This window comes from Leucoraja erinacea, chromosome 35 (genome assembly GCF_028641065.1).
Source record: "Leucoraja erinacea ecotype New England chromosome 35, Leri_hhj_1, whole genome shotgun sequence".
In the NCBI taxonomy this organism is placed as follows: Eukaryota; Metazoa; Chordata; class Chondrichthyes; order Rajiformes; family Rajidae; genus Leucoraja; species Leucoraja erinaceus.
This window is the reverse complement of record NC_073411.1, coordinates 13019346-13033101: the sequence shown is the minus strand read 5'-3', so window position 1 is coordinate 13033101 and position 13756 is coordinate 13019346. Positions and strand designations below refer to the sequence as shown.

Below are 13756 nucleotides of genomic sequence, written 5' to 3'. Positions count from 1 at the left end.
GGGTTGTGGTGGGAGTGGGTTTCATGTTCTCCCTTCCCCCCTCACTCACCCTCTGTTGCTCCCCAGTACCAAGATCAAGCTGGCCAGCCTGCTGTCCGTGTTTGTTGGAGCGTGGCTGACCGCGGCCGGATTCATACATACGGTCAGTCAGTGTCCCCATGTAGTTTAGTTTAGAGATCCGGCGCGGAATCAGGCCCTTCTGCCCATCGTGTGGGGTAGTGGGCGACATTGTGTCTTAGGACGACTAACGGATCCGTTCTGTATTTTCAGATTGAGAACTCAGGCGACCCATGGCGGGAGGAGAACAACAGCCAGACGCTGACGTACTGGCAGTGTGTTTACCTGCTGATGGTCACCATGTCCACGGTGGGCTACGGGGATCTGACCGCTAGGACCACCGTTGGCCAGGTCTTCATGGTCTTCTTCATCATCCTGGGCTTGGTGAGTCTACAACTCTTGTCTTACTGTCTGGGGCAGTGCTACCCCCCCACTCACCACCCCCTCCCCCACTCACCCCCCCCCCCCACCACACCACCCCCCCCCTCCCCCACTCACCCCCCCTCTCCCCCATCACCCCCCCCCTCCCCCACTCAACCCCCCCTCCACCTACTCACCCCCCACTCACACCCCCCCCACTCACCCCCCCCCCCTTCCGAGTTTTTCCCCACTCCCCCCCCCCCTCCCCTCCCCCACTCACCTCCCCCCCCCCCATTTTTGTGTACCTGTCCAATGTTGTTGAACCTGGGTGTGAGGGAGGGGGGGGAGACTGGGGTGTGAGGGGAGGGGGACTGGGGTGGGAGGGGGCGAGGGGAGACTGGGGTGGGGGGGGGGGGGGGAGACTGGGGTGTGAGGGGCGGGGGGGAGACTGGGGTGGGAGGGGGGGGGGGGACTGGGGTGGGAGGGGCGGGGGGAGACTGGGGTGGGAGGGGGGGGGGAGACTGGGGTGGGGGGGGGGGGGGGGGGAGACTGGGGTGGGAGGGGGGGGGGGAGACTGGGGTGGGGGAGGGGGGGGGGAGACTGGGATGGGAGGGGGGGGGGGAGACTGGGGGGGGAGGGGGGGGGGGGGACTGGAGGGTGGGAGGGGCGGGGGAGAGACTGGAGTGAGGCGGGGGGGAGACTGGGGTGGGGAGGTCAGCAGGGTGGGTGGGGATATGTTGGATGCTGTGCTGGGGGCGGTGAAGATGAATCTTGGGGTTAGACACTGCGCTGGTTTGGAAACGTTGACTTTGCTCCCTCCACCACAGGCCCTGTTTGCGAGTCACGTCCCTGAGATCGTTGAACTGATCGGGAGCCACCGCAAGTACACGGGCTCCTACAGATTGGTCAGGGGTAAGAAGTGAGTATTGACCGTACACTGCACCCTCTGTAGGACCAGAAGTCTCTGCAAAGTTCCCATGTACCTGGTGTTGGCCAGTGGCTGGAGGTGTCTCCCTGAGTCACAGGGTTAAAGGGTGGAGAGACCAGGAGTGTCTGATGCCCCCCACCTCTGCCACGTGTGTTTAAGCCGGGGTTTCCTCCCATTGCAGGAGAGAACTAGTGTACGGGGAGATCGCTGGTCGGCACGGATTCAGTGGGCCGAAGGGCCTGTTTCCGTGCTGTGTCTCTAAACTATAATACACTACATAAACCTAAATAGGAAGCAACTTCAGATGCTGCTTACACCAAGGTGTACAAAATGCTGGAGTAACTCAGCAGGTCAGGCAGCATCTCTGGAGGAAAGGAATAGGTGCCATTTTGGGTCGAGATCCTTCTTCAGACTGAGAGCCACAGGCGGCTGTGGAGGCCAAGTCAAGGGATATTGGAACACTTTAGCCTGTAGTGTGTGTGCGTGTGCGTGTGCGTGTGCGTGTGCATGTGTGTGTGACTGTGAGCGTGTGTGAGAGTGTGTGTGTGTGTGTGTGTGTGTGCATGTGTGTGTGTGACTGAGTGTGTGAGAGTGTGAGCGTGTGTGTGTGAGCGGGTGTGCGCGTGTGAGTGTGTGTGCGTATGCGTGTGTGCGTGTGAGTGTGAGTGTGTGTGCGTGTGCGTGAGTGTGTGTGTGTGTGTGTGCGTATGTGTGTGCGTGTGCGTATGCGTGTGCATGTGTGTGTGTGTGTGAGTGTGTGTGTGTGTGCGTGTGAGTGTGTGTGTGTGTGTGTGTGTGTGTGTGTGTGTGTGTGTGTGAGTGTGAGTGTGAGTGTGTGTGCATGTGAGTGTGTGTGTGTATGTGAATGTGTGTGTGTGTGTGCATGTGTGTGTGTGAGTGTGTGTGTGTGAGCGCATGTGTGTGTGTGTGTGTGTGTGTGTGTGTGTGCGTGTGTGTGTGAGTGTGGTGGTGTGTCACAGGCGGTGGGCTTGCCCGGGTGAGAGTGTCCAGGGACCAGCAGTGAGGGTGCACAGAGGTCAGCTCTCACCTCCGTCGCTGAACTTTCCCACGACCCTTACAGGCACATCATCATGTGTGGATACATCACCTTCTCCAGTTTCCACGAGTTCCTGAAGGATTTCACCCGGAAGGAGAGAGAAGAGAGTTCGACCGACATTGTCATCCTTGAGGAGTGAGTATACAGGGCTGTGTGTCTCACTCCCCCTCCGTCACTCCCCACCCCCAACTCCCAGCCCCACCCCCCACCCACACCACCCACCCCCCCCATTCCCAGCCCCCACCCCCCACTCCTAAACTAAACTGGTGACCTTTCTGCTCCTGCTGGTTACAGCTTCAACCCCTCCCTGGAGCTACAAGCCTTGTTCAAACGGCACGTCACCCAGATGCAGTTCTTCCGGGGATCAGTTCTGAAGCCCGGTGACCTGGTCAGGGTCCAGGTGAGGTTGGTCATAGACTCATAGAGCCATACCTTATTGTACATACAGTACCAGCCTCAACTACCTCCTCTGGCAGCTCGTTCCATACACCCACCACCCTCTGTATTAATAAGTTGCCCCTCAGATTCCTATTAAATATTTTCCCCTTCACCTTGAACCGATGTCCCCTGGTCCTCGATTCACCTACTGTGGGCAAGAGACTCTGTGCATCTACCCGATCTATTCCTCTCATGATTTTATACACTTGTATAAGATCAGATGTTTTAATTTCCACTTTTCCCATAAGATTTTCCATACATATTCAAAATGTTTGTTGAATTTTTCCCGACTGTCCATGATACTGGTCTGTGTGAGTACATCCAAACAAGGCATTCATTATGCATTTCAAGTTACTTTTTTGGAGTTACAGCAGGGAAACAGGCCCTTCGGCCCAACTCGTGCCTGCTGACCAAGATGCCCCATCTATGCTAGTCCCATTTGCCTGCAAGTATCTGACTCAAGCGAAGCCCTCAACTGCCTGGCACCGTAACTGACGGACGGCCATCTTGGCAACCGCTCCACACCAGGGCACAATGTACTGAGGGCCAGTTGATCTACAAACCTGCACACACGGAGCAAACCCACGCGGTCACGGGGAGAACTTGCAAACTCCACATTAGACAGCATCCGAGGTCAGGGTCGAACCCAGGTCTCTGGTGCTGTGAGGCAGCAGCTCCACCCGCTGCGCCGCCCTCTGACAGGGGTGGGGGATGAGCAGAGAGCCGGGATGTTGTTGATCCGGTCAAGTTGCTGAATGCTGAGTAACTCTGTCCCTCCGGCCACCAGCTGGACGAGGCCAACGCCTGCCTCATCCTCGCCGACAGGAACTGCCTCAACCCCGAGGCTGAGGACTCCGTCAACATCATGAAGTGAGGCACGGCTTGAACCCTGACCCCTCACGAACCCTGACCCTTCCCGAACCCCGACCCCTGACGAACCCTGACCCCCGACCCCTCCCGAACCCCAAACCTGACCCCTCCTGAAACCTGACCCCTCCAGAACCCTGACCCCCGACCCCTCCCGAAGCCTGACCTCTCCCGAACCCTGACCCCCGACCACTCCCGAACCCTGACCCCTCCAGAACCCTGACCCCTTCCGACCCAAACCGACCCCCTGATGACCCCCGACCCCTCCCAGAACCTGACCCCTACGACCCCTCCCAAACCCCGACCCCTCCCGAACCCTGACCCCCAACCCCTCCCGAACCCCAAACCTGACCCCTCCCGAAACCCGACCCCCTCCAGAACCCTGACCTGACCCCTCCCGACCCCCGCCTGACCCCCGACCCCTCCCGAACCCCAAACCCTGACCCTTGACGAAACCCTGACCCCTCCAGAACCCCGACCCCTCCTGAACCCCCGACCCCCTGATAAACCCCTCCCCCTCTCGAACCCTGACCCCTCTCCAAACGCTGACCCCTCTCAAACCCTGAACCCTGACCCCTCCCAAACCCTGCCCAAACCCCCGAACCTGTCCATTAATTTTGAGGCGATGACCAGTAGTGGATACATCCTCTCCACATCCACTCCATCCAGGCCGTTGACTATTCGGGTAGTTTGTCTGTCTTCTAACTCCCGATTACAGGGCCATTGCCGTCAAACAATACTGCCCCGAGATGCGAATCATCGCTCAGGTCCTGCAGTATCACAGCAAGGTAGGCGTCGTGTCCCCCCACACACACCCACACACACACACACACACACACACACTCACTCTCCCACACACACACACACACACACACACACACACACACACACACACTGGAGCATCTCCACACCCCCCCCCCCACACACACACACACACACACACACACACACACACACACACACGCACACGCACGCACGCACGCACGCGCGCACACACACACACACACACACACCACACACACACTGCAGCATCACCCCCCCACCCCCCCCCCCCCCACCCCCCGTCATTACTGGGGAAAGCAGGGGAGGGGGGGGGGGGGGGGAGGAAAGATTGGGGAACCTTCCCTGTACCCCGTGCAGTTTGTTGACACATTGGAACAGGGAACCGCAGATGCTGGTTTACAAAAAAAAAACCCCCAATGTGCTGGAGTAACTCAGCGGGTCAGGAAGCATCTGTGGAAAACATGGATTGGCGACGTTACAGACTGATTGTGGTGGGTGGGGTTTGGGGGGGGGGGGGGGGGGGGTGAGAAAGCTGGAAGATAGGATGGGGCAGGTAATAGATGGATGCAGGTGAGGGAGGGTGTATGTCAGGCAGATAGTTGGACAATCATCTTCCCCTTCAACCCCAGGGAGTGTCCAGAGTGAGACTGGTCCTTGATGATGCTGCTGGCCTTGCCGAGGCAGCGTGAGGTGTAGATGGAGTCAATGGAGGGGAGGTTGGTTTGTGTGATGGTCTGGGCTGCGTCCACAATTCCCTGCAATGTCTGTCGGTCTTGGATGGAGCTGTTCCCAAACCGTGCTGTGATGTATCCCGATAAAATGCTTTCTCTCCACTCCCATCCTCACGGTGAGGTTAGGAAGTGCTGACGGAGATTGGAGGCCATGGTCCAGGAGTGTGGACATGGGTTTGTTCGCTGTTAGTCAATGGTTGGTCCCATATACGCTGGTCGGCTCTCTGAGTATTTCCAGCATGGCCCGGTTTTATTAAGGATTGATATGTTTGGGGCTTTGTTACCCGTACACACACCCTCACCCTCTCCCCCACCGCCCCTCCCTCATTGCACCCCCCCCCCCCCCCCCTCCTCACCTGCCATGGGGACCTCTGTTTAGTTTGTTTTCTGAAGGCAAGTGTGTGTGTGTGTGTGTGCGTGTGTGTGTGTGTGTGTGTGTGTGTGGTGTGTGTGTGTGTGTGTGTGTGTGTGTGTGTGTGTGCGTGTGTGTGTGCACGGGTATGTGTGTGTGTATGCGTGTGTTAGTGTGTGTGTGCACGTGTGTGTGTGTGTGTGTGTGTTTGTGTGTGTGTGTGTGTGTGCGTGTGTGTGTGTGCGCACGTGTGTGTGTGTGTGTGTGTGTGTGTGTGCGTGTGTGCACGGATGTGGGTGTGGGTGTGTGTGCGTGTGTGTGCGTGTGTGTGCACGTGTGTGTGTGTGCATGTGTGTGCATGCGCGTGCATGTGTGGGTGCGTGTGTGTGGGTGTGTGCATGTGTGTGCGTGCGCGCATGAATGAGTGTGTGCGTGCGCGTGTGCATGTGGGTGCGCTTGTGTGCATGGCATGCATGTGTGCGGGTGTGTGTGTGCATGTGTGGGGGTGCATGTGTGCGTGTGTGGGTGCACATGTGTATGCGTGTGTGTGCGCGCGTGTAGGCATACCTGCAGAACCTGCCCAGCTGGAACATGGGGCAGCGAGACAGCGTGATCTGTCTGTCCGAGCTGAAGATGGGCTTCATCGCCCAGAACTGCATTGTGCCCGGACTCTCCTCGCTCCTCGCAAACCTCTTCATCAAGAAATCCCTGGCGGAGGTAAGGACGGGATAGGTGTGTGTGAGGTGGGTGTGTGGGAGGGGGTGTGTGTTAGAGAGGGGCGTGTCTGGAGGGGGGGTGGGTGTGAAGGGGGGGTGGGAAGATGATGGGGTGGGGAGGGGTGGGGGATGATGGGGTGGGGGATGGGGTGGGGTGGGGTGGGGAGGGGTGGGGAGATGATGGGGGCGGTGCTGGGGTGGGGGAGGGGTGGGAAGATGAGGGGGGGGTGCTGGGGTGGGGAGGGGTGGGGTGGGGTGGGGAGGGGTGGGGGGATGATGGGGTGGGGGGGGGGGGTGGGGGGGGATGATGGGGTGGTGCTGGGTGGGGTGGGGTGGGGAGATGATTGGGCGGGGGTGGGGGTGGGGAGGGGTGGGGAGGGGAGGTCGTGGATGAGGAGGGCGATGGGGGGGAGAAGAGTGATTCTCCCCCTGTTATTCCCAGCACAAGACTGGCACGTGGCTGGACGTTTACCAGGAAGGAATGAGTCAGGAAATCTTCACGGAATTCCTGTCGGATTCGTTTGTGGGGATGACCTTCCCCACCGTGTGCGAGTGAGTGAATCCCGGACATTCCCGGCACCGGGCGGGGGGGGGGGGGGGTCTATTCGACTGGGAATGGGGCAGAAATCCCTGCTCCTAAAGCCAGAATGGGGATGGGGGGGTGGGGGTGAAGGTAGAATCGTTGGGTCATCCAACCGTCCAGCATGAAAACAGGCCCTTCGGCCCACCTACTCCATGCCAACCCAGTTGGCGGTTTGGGTTTGTCCCATTGACTTGACCCATTGACATTACACTAGAGATAAGGAAGGTCAAGGTGTGAAAACAATAGATCAAAGCAGATGGTGTTCAAGGAAAAGTAGAATGGTTCATTGTTAGGTATGGGGATGATGTTGTTTTCACACCTTGCCATTCCATATCTCTAGTTTCTCTCTCCCCTGACTCTCAGTCTACCCTAAGCAGTCTTTCCAGGTGAGGCAGAGGTTCACCTGCATCTCCTCCAACCTCATCTACTGCATCCGCTGCTCTAGATGTCAGCTGCTCTACATCGGTGAGACCAAGTGCAGGCTTGGCGATCGCTTTGCCCAACACCTCCGCTCGGTTCACATTAACAAACCTGATCTCTCGGTGGCTCAGCACTTCAACTCCCCCTCCCATTCCAAATCCGACCTTTCTGTCCTGGGCCTCCTCCATGGCCAGAGTGAGTCCCACCATAAATTGGAGGAGCAGCACCTCATATTTCGCTTGGGTAGTTTACACCCCAGCGGTTTGAACATTGACTTCTCCAATTTCAGGTAGTCCCTGCTTTCTCCCTCTTTCCCCTCCCCTTCCCAGCTCCCCCACAGCCCGCTGTCTCTGCCTCTTCCTTTCTTTCCACCCCACATCAGTCTGAAGAAGGGTCTTGACCCGAAATATGCCCTGTTTCCTTCGGTCCATCGATGCTGCCTCACCCGCTGAGTTTCTTCAGCATTTTTGTCTACCACAGTCTAAAGAAGGGTCTCAACCCAAAACGTCACCAATTCCTTCTCTCCAGAGATGCTGCCTGTCCCACTGAGTTACTCCAGCTTTTGTGCCTATCTCTAATCAATTAAAGTGTGATCAATTGAAGTCTGAACTAGCACAGGTTCCTGTAGACTGTGGAGTTTTTCTCTGACCGAGGGAGTTAATACCACACGTGTGGTAAAGAAAGCAAACTCAATGCTCGCATTTATTTCAAGAGGGCTTGTATACAAAAACAGGGATGTGATGCTGAGGCTCTATAAGGCGCTGGTCTGGTCAGGCTGCATTTGGAATATTGTGAGCAATTGTGGGCCCCATATTTGAGGAAGGATGTGCTGGCTCTGGAGAGGATCCAGAGGATGATCCCAGGAATAAGTGGGTTAACCTTTGATGAGCGTTTGTCGGTGCTGAGCCTGTACTCGCTGGAGTTTAGAAGAATGAGGGGGGGGGACCTCATTGAAACACACAGGACAGTGAAAGGCCCGGATAGAGTGGATGTGGAGAGGATGTTTCCACTAGTGGGAGAGTCTGAGGACTAGAGGTCACAGCCTCAAAATTAAAGGATGTTCCTTTCGGAAGGAGATGAGGAGGAATATCTTTAGTCAGAGGGTGGTGAATCTGCGGAATTCTTTGCCACAGAATGTTGTGGAGGCCAAGTCAGTGGATATTTTTTAAGGCAGAGATAGATAGAATCTTGATTAGTACTGGTGTCAGGGGTTATGGGGAGAAGGCAGGTGAATAGGGTTAGGGGGGAGAGATAGATCAACCATGATTGAATGACGGAGTAGACTTGATGGGCCGAATGGCCTAATTCTTACTGTAATATCTTGTTACATTATGATGCACTTCGCACCTGATCCCTCATTCACCACCCGCTGCAGTGCGGCCGGCAGCCAGGCGGGGTCGCTCTCGGGCAGCTTTTCCATACGTGGCTCAGCGCTGCCACCACCAGTCAGTGAGCAGCACTGCATGCTCCACTCAGCAGATCACACCAACACAGGGCCATTCGGCCCACTCTCTGCATGCTAGCAGAAACACCCTCAGAGCTCGCAATATACCCATCGCCGCATGCTTGACTATGGAGAACGGGTATAGGAAGGAACAGCAGATGCTCTTTTAAACACAAAATGCTGGAGTAACTCAGCGGGACGGGCGGCATCTCTGGAGAGAAGGAATGGGTGACGTTTCGGGTCGAGACCCTTCTTCACAAATAATGTGGTTCAGTTTATCATTGGCCTTTTCTGTTCCATATTTCATAGGTGCCGGGTTAAAGAAACATAGAAACATAGAAAATAGGTGCAGGAGTAGAGCCCATTCGGCCCTTCGAACCTGCACCATTCGCCATTCAATATGATCAAGGCTGATCATCCAACTCAGTATCCTGTACCTGCCTTCTCTCCATACCCCCTGATCCCCTTAGACACAAGGGCCACATCTAACTCCCTCTTAAATATATCTAATGAACTGTGTGGCCTCAACTACCTTCTGTGGCAGAGAGTTCCACAGATTCACCACTCTCTGTGTAAAGAGGGAATGTCATCTCTCAGCTGCAACTCTCAGCCTAACCTGCAGCTCACTGGTCATGGCATAGTTCCCACAACAACCCCCCCTGACCCAGCCGTGCCCCCTGACCCAGCCGTGCCCCCTGACCCAGCCGTGCCCCCTGACCCAGCCGTGCCCCCTGACCCAGCCGTGCCCACACCAGGCTGGTCAGCCAAGGCCAGGTCCTCTCACACCCTCTGCTCCCTCTCTCCACAGACTCTGCTTCTTCAAGCTCAAGCTGCTGCTGATAGCCGTGCAGTACCGCTCCAGCGAGTCCGTCAGGTAACTGACCCCCCCCCAAACCGTCTCACTCCCACCCATCACCCATCACCCCCACTCCCACCCCCCATCTCACCCCCTCCTAATATCCCCCCCCCCCCCACCCCACCCAGGAATATGTCAGGGCTCGCTGCGAGTGTGAGTGTACAAGGGCTGGCCTTGATTGTGTGTCAGTGTGAGTGTGAACATGAGTTTGCCAGAGCTTGCTGTGAGGGTGAGTGTGAGTGTGCAGCGACTAGTGTGTTAGTGCGGGTGTACGTGTGTCGGGGTGTGGGCATGAGTGTGTCAGTGAGAGTGTGCAAGGGTGTGTCGGGTGGGTGCGAGTGTGTCAATGTGGGAGTGAGGGTGTCAAGGTGAATGTGCGTGTGCCAGTGCAAGTGTGACTATGTTGCGGTGAGGGTGTGAGTGTCAGTGCAGGTGTGATTGTGTCTGTGTGCGGGGATGAGTGTGAGTGTGGAGGGTGAGTGTGAGTGCGAGGGAGAGCACGATGGTGGGAGTGTGCGAGGGTGAGTGTGAGTGCGAGTGTGCCCACTGTGCGTGTGTGTGTGAGGGTGAGTGTGGGTGTGGAGGGTGAGTGTGTGAGTGTGCGGTGGTGAGTGTGCGAGGGAGAGCACGAGTGTGGGTGTGTGTGAGTGTGAGTGTCGAGGGTGAGTGTGCCCACTGTGCACGAGTGTGTGAGGGTGAGTGTGAGTGTGTGCGGGGGTCAGTGTGAGTGTGGAGGGTGAGTGTGCCCCACTGTGTGTGAGGGTGAGTGTGTGTGTGCGAGTGTGTGGAGAGTGTGAGTGTGCCCACTGTGTGTGTGAGGGTGAGTGTGAGTGTGCGAGTGTGGGAGAGTGTGAGTGTGCCCACTGTGCGCGTGAGTGTGAGTGTGAGTGTGCGGGGGTCAGTGAGAGTGTGCGAGGGTGAGTGTGAGTGTGAGTGTGCCCACTGTGCGCGTGTGTGTGGAGGGTGAGTGTGCGTGTGTGTGAGTGTGGAGTGCACGTGTGTGTGAGTGTGAGTGTGCCCACTGTGCACGTGTGTGTGACTGTGCACGTGTGTGTGACCAGTGCATCTTCCCGCAGTATCCTGATTAACCCGGACTCCAGCGTCCTGATGCAGCACCAAACCCTTGGCTTCTTCATCGCCCGGAAACGCACGTTGGTGCAGAGGTAATAGCATGACAGCAGCCCTCGTGAACACTTGTGCACTGGCACGGCAGTGTGTGTCGGGGTAGCCGGGTCTGCCCAGATCCCCCAGTGAATGCGTGCGTTTACTCCGAGATCTCAGGTTCCCTCCCACACGACACAGCCACTCGTACACTCTCTCTGTCTCTGTGTGAGGTTATGGGGAGAAGGCAGGGAATGGGGTTAGCAGGGAGAGATAGATCAGCCGTGATTGAATAGTAGAGTAGACTTGATGGGCCGAATGGCCTAATTCTGCTCCTATTCCTTATGACCTAGTCCAGCCCAGAATATCCACACAACCCAAACTCACACCCCCCCTACCTCGCCTCTCCCCTCCCACCCTCACCCCGCTCCCTCACCCCCCTCACTCCCCCTCACCCCCTCCTCCCCTCCTCCCCCCCCTCCCCCTCCCTCACTCCCTCCCTCCCTCACTCCCCCCCCCCACCCCTCCCTCACTGCCTGGGGATTGTGGAATACTAGTGGGCTGGGTGTGGGCAGCCGGTTCCCATTGCTTTGAGAGACACAGAGTGCTGGAGTAACTCAGTGGGGCAGCAGCATCTATGGAGCTAAGGAAATAGGCAACGTTTCGGGCCGAAACCCGGAAGGGTTTCGGCCCGAAACGTTGCCTATTTCCAGAAGGGTTTCGGCCCGAAACATTGCCTATTTTCCTTTGCTCCATAGATGCTGCTGCACCCATAACTCAGCGGGTCCAGGCAGCATCTGTGGGGAACATGGATAGGTGACGTTTCGGGTCGCGACCCCTCCTCAGGCTCTGACGGACTCCTCTGCCTCCTCTCTCCGGCCACTGCGGGGGTCACAGGGCAAACATCTACTGCACGGAATGTCACTACGACATCTTTGATGTCAGGCGCATCAAGAAATGTGGCTGCAAGAAAAGTGAGTCCTGCCTCCCCTCCCCCTCCCCCCTCCCCCTTCAACCCCCTCTTCCCCCTCCCCCTCTCAACCCACCTCCCCCTCCCCCTCCCCCTCTCTCGACACCTCCCCCCTCCCCCCCCCCTCCCCTCCCCCCTCCCCCTCTCACCTCCCCCTCCCCCTCCCCCCCCCCCTCCCCCCTCAATCCCCCTCTCCTCCCACTCCCCTCATCCTCCCCCATCCCCCTCCCCCCTCAACCCCTCCCCCCCCCCTCCCCCCCTCAACCCCTCCCCTCAACCCCCCCCTCCCCCTCCCCCCCCCCACAACTCAACCCCCTCCCCCTCAAAACCCCTCCCCCCCCCCGCCCCTCCCCCCTCACCCCCTCCCCCACCTCCCTCTCCCCCCCCCTCCCCCTCCCCCTCAACCACCCACCCCTCGCTCACCCACCCCCCTCCCCTTCCCCCTCACCTCCCCCTCCCCCTCACCCCCCTCCCCCACACCCCCCCTCCCTATCACCCTCTACTCCCCCTCCCCCCTCCTACATCTCCTTCCCCTTCCCCTGGTCCTCCCTCTCCCCTCTCCCAGCTGTCTCCCTTTACCTAGCCCTGTCACCTCTACCTCAGTGGGCGGGGAAGGGGGAGGAGGTGACCCGTGGAGTGAGGGGGATTGGGTGGGTGGAGATGAGGGGGGGTGTGGATGGAGGGTGTGGGTGAGGTTGGGGGAGTGGGTTCTCAGAGATGAGGGGTGGGTGTGAGGTTGAGTGAGTTGGGGAGGGATTGGGTGGAGAGGAGGGGAGGGTGAGGGCTGGAGTTGAGGGGGGGGGGTGGTGTGTGAGTGCCACCTACCCAGGTCCATGAGACGTCCCCCCCCCCCCACTCACCGCCTGCCCCCGCCTTGGGCAGCCCCAGTGCTTGAACAAGGAGAAGTTCTACGACATCAAACGCATGCAGTCGTTCTGGGTGCTGCCCAAACAGAGCTCCTCCACGGAGAAGGGTCCTCGACCGAGAAGTAACCCGACAGAGCCCTCCACACTGATCTGGGTCACGGACCTCACACTCCCCCCCCCCCCTCTCTCCACTCTCCTCCCCCCTCTCTCCCCCCCCCCCTCCCCCTCTCCCCTCTCTCTCTCTCTCCCTCCCCCCCCCCTCCCCCCCCCCTCTCCTCTCCCCCTCTCCCCCTCTCCCCCTGCCTCCCTGTCTCCCCCTCCCCCCCTCTCTCTCCCCCCCCCTCCCTCTCCCCCTCTCCCCCTCTCCCCCTCTCCCCCTCTCCCCCTCTCCCCCTCTCCCCCCCCTATCTCCCCCCTCTCCCCCTCTCCCCCTCTCCCCCTCTCCCCCCCTCTCCCCCACCCACCCGCTCCTTCCCCTCCCTCACCTCTCCCACAGCCTCACACCGCCTTCATCATCCTGAGTGTTCTCACATATCCCTTGTTCTCCACCCTCTATATCCCTCGTTTCCCCCTCTCTCCCTTTGACTCTCAGTCTGGAGAAGGGTCTCGACCCATTCCTTCTCTCCAGAGACGCTGCCTGTCCCGCTGAGTTACTCCAGCATTTTGCGTTTATCTTCGGTTTAAACCAGCATCTGCAGTTCCTGACACCCTCCACACTCCTCCATGCCCCGTCTCTAAGTGCCGGGAGCCCTGGTCGATGTTCTCCGATACTAAGCGGGTGTCAGCGACCGGAATATTCGGCACACGGAGAGACGCAACACTTCACATCCAAGCTGTTGTCCGTCAGCTGGCAGCGGCGACACTCACACTGCCACCGGCCATTGCAAACAGTATTCGTCACGACAACCTTACAATGGGTCTGATGTCACATATCCCTAACTAGAAGTTACACCAGGCGGCCCCCAACACACACACACACACACCAGAGAACAGCAACTGATTAGTCTAAGCCAGTCCTCTCTCTCTCCCCCCCTCCAATCTACTCCACTCCCCTCATCCCCTCATCTCCCCTCCCCTCATCCCACTCTCACTCCCCCCTCCCATCTACTCTCCCTCTCTCATCACCCCTCTCTCTCTCCCCTCCCCCCTCTCTCCACTCCCTCCCTCCCCGCCTCCCCTCCCTCCCTCTCTCATGCCCCCCCCTATCTACTCCCCTCGCCTCTCCCC

The 13756-nt window shown here is 58.4% G+C and overlaps 1 protein-coding gene across 1 annotated transcript in view; it reads left to right on the top strand.

Annotated features, from left to right (window-relative positions):
* The window catches only part of LOC129713289 (calcium-activated potassium channel subunit alpha-1-like), a 42695-nt gene that overhangs the window by 9342 nt on the left and 19597 nt on the right, over positions 1-13756 (top strand). Inside the window, 13 exon segments of the mRNA XM_055662240.1 lie at positions 67-142; positions 271-441; positions 1245-1336; positions 2427-2537; positions 2697-2802; positions 3628-3710; positions 4426-4495; positions 6135-6290; positions 6732-6841; positions 9545-9610; positions 10669-10755; positions 11591-11667; positions 13305-13419. Of these exon segments, the coding sequence (XP_055518215.1) occupies positions 67-142; positions 271-441; positions 1245-1336; positions 2427-2537; positions 2697-2802; positions 3628-3710; positions 4426-4495; positions 6135-6290; positions 6732-6841; positions 9545-9610; positions 10669-10755; positions 11591-11667; positions 13305-13419 (1320 nt within the window).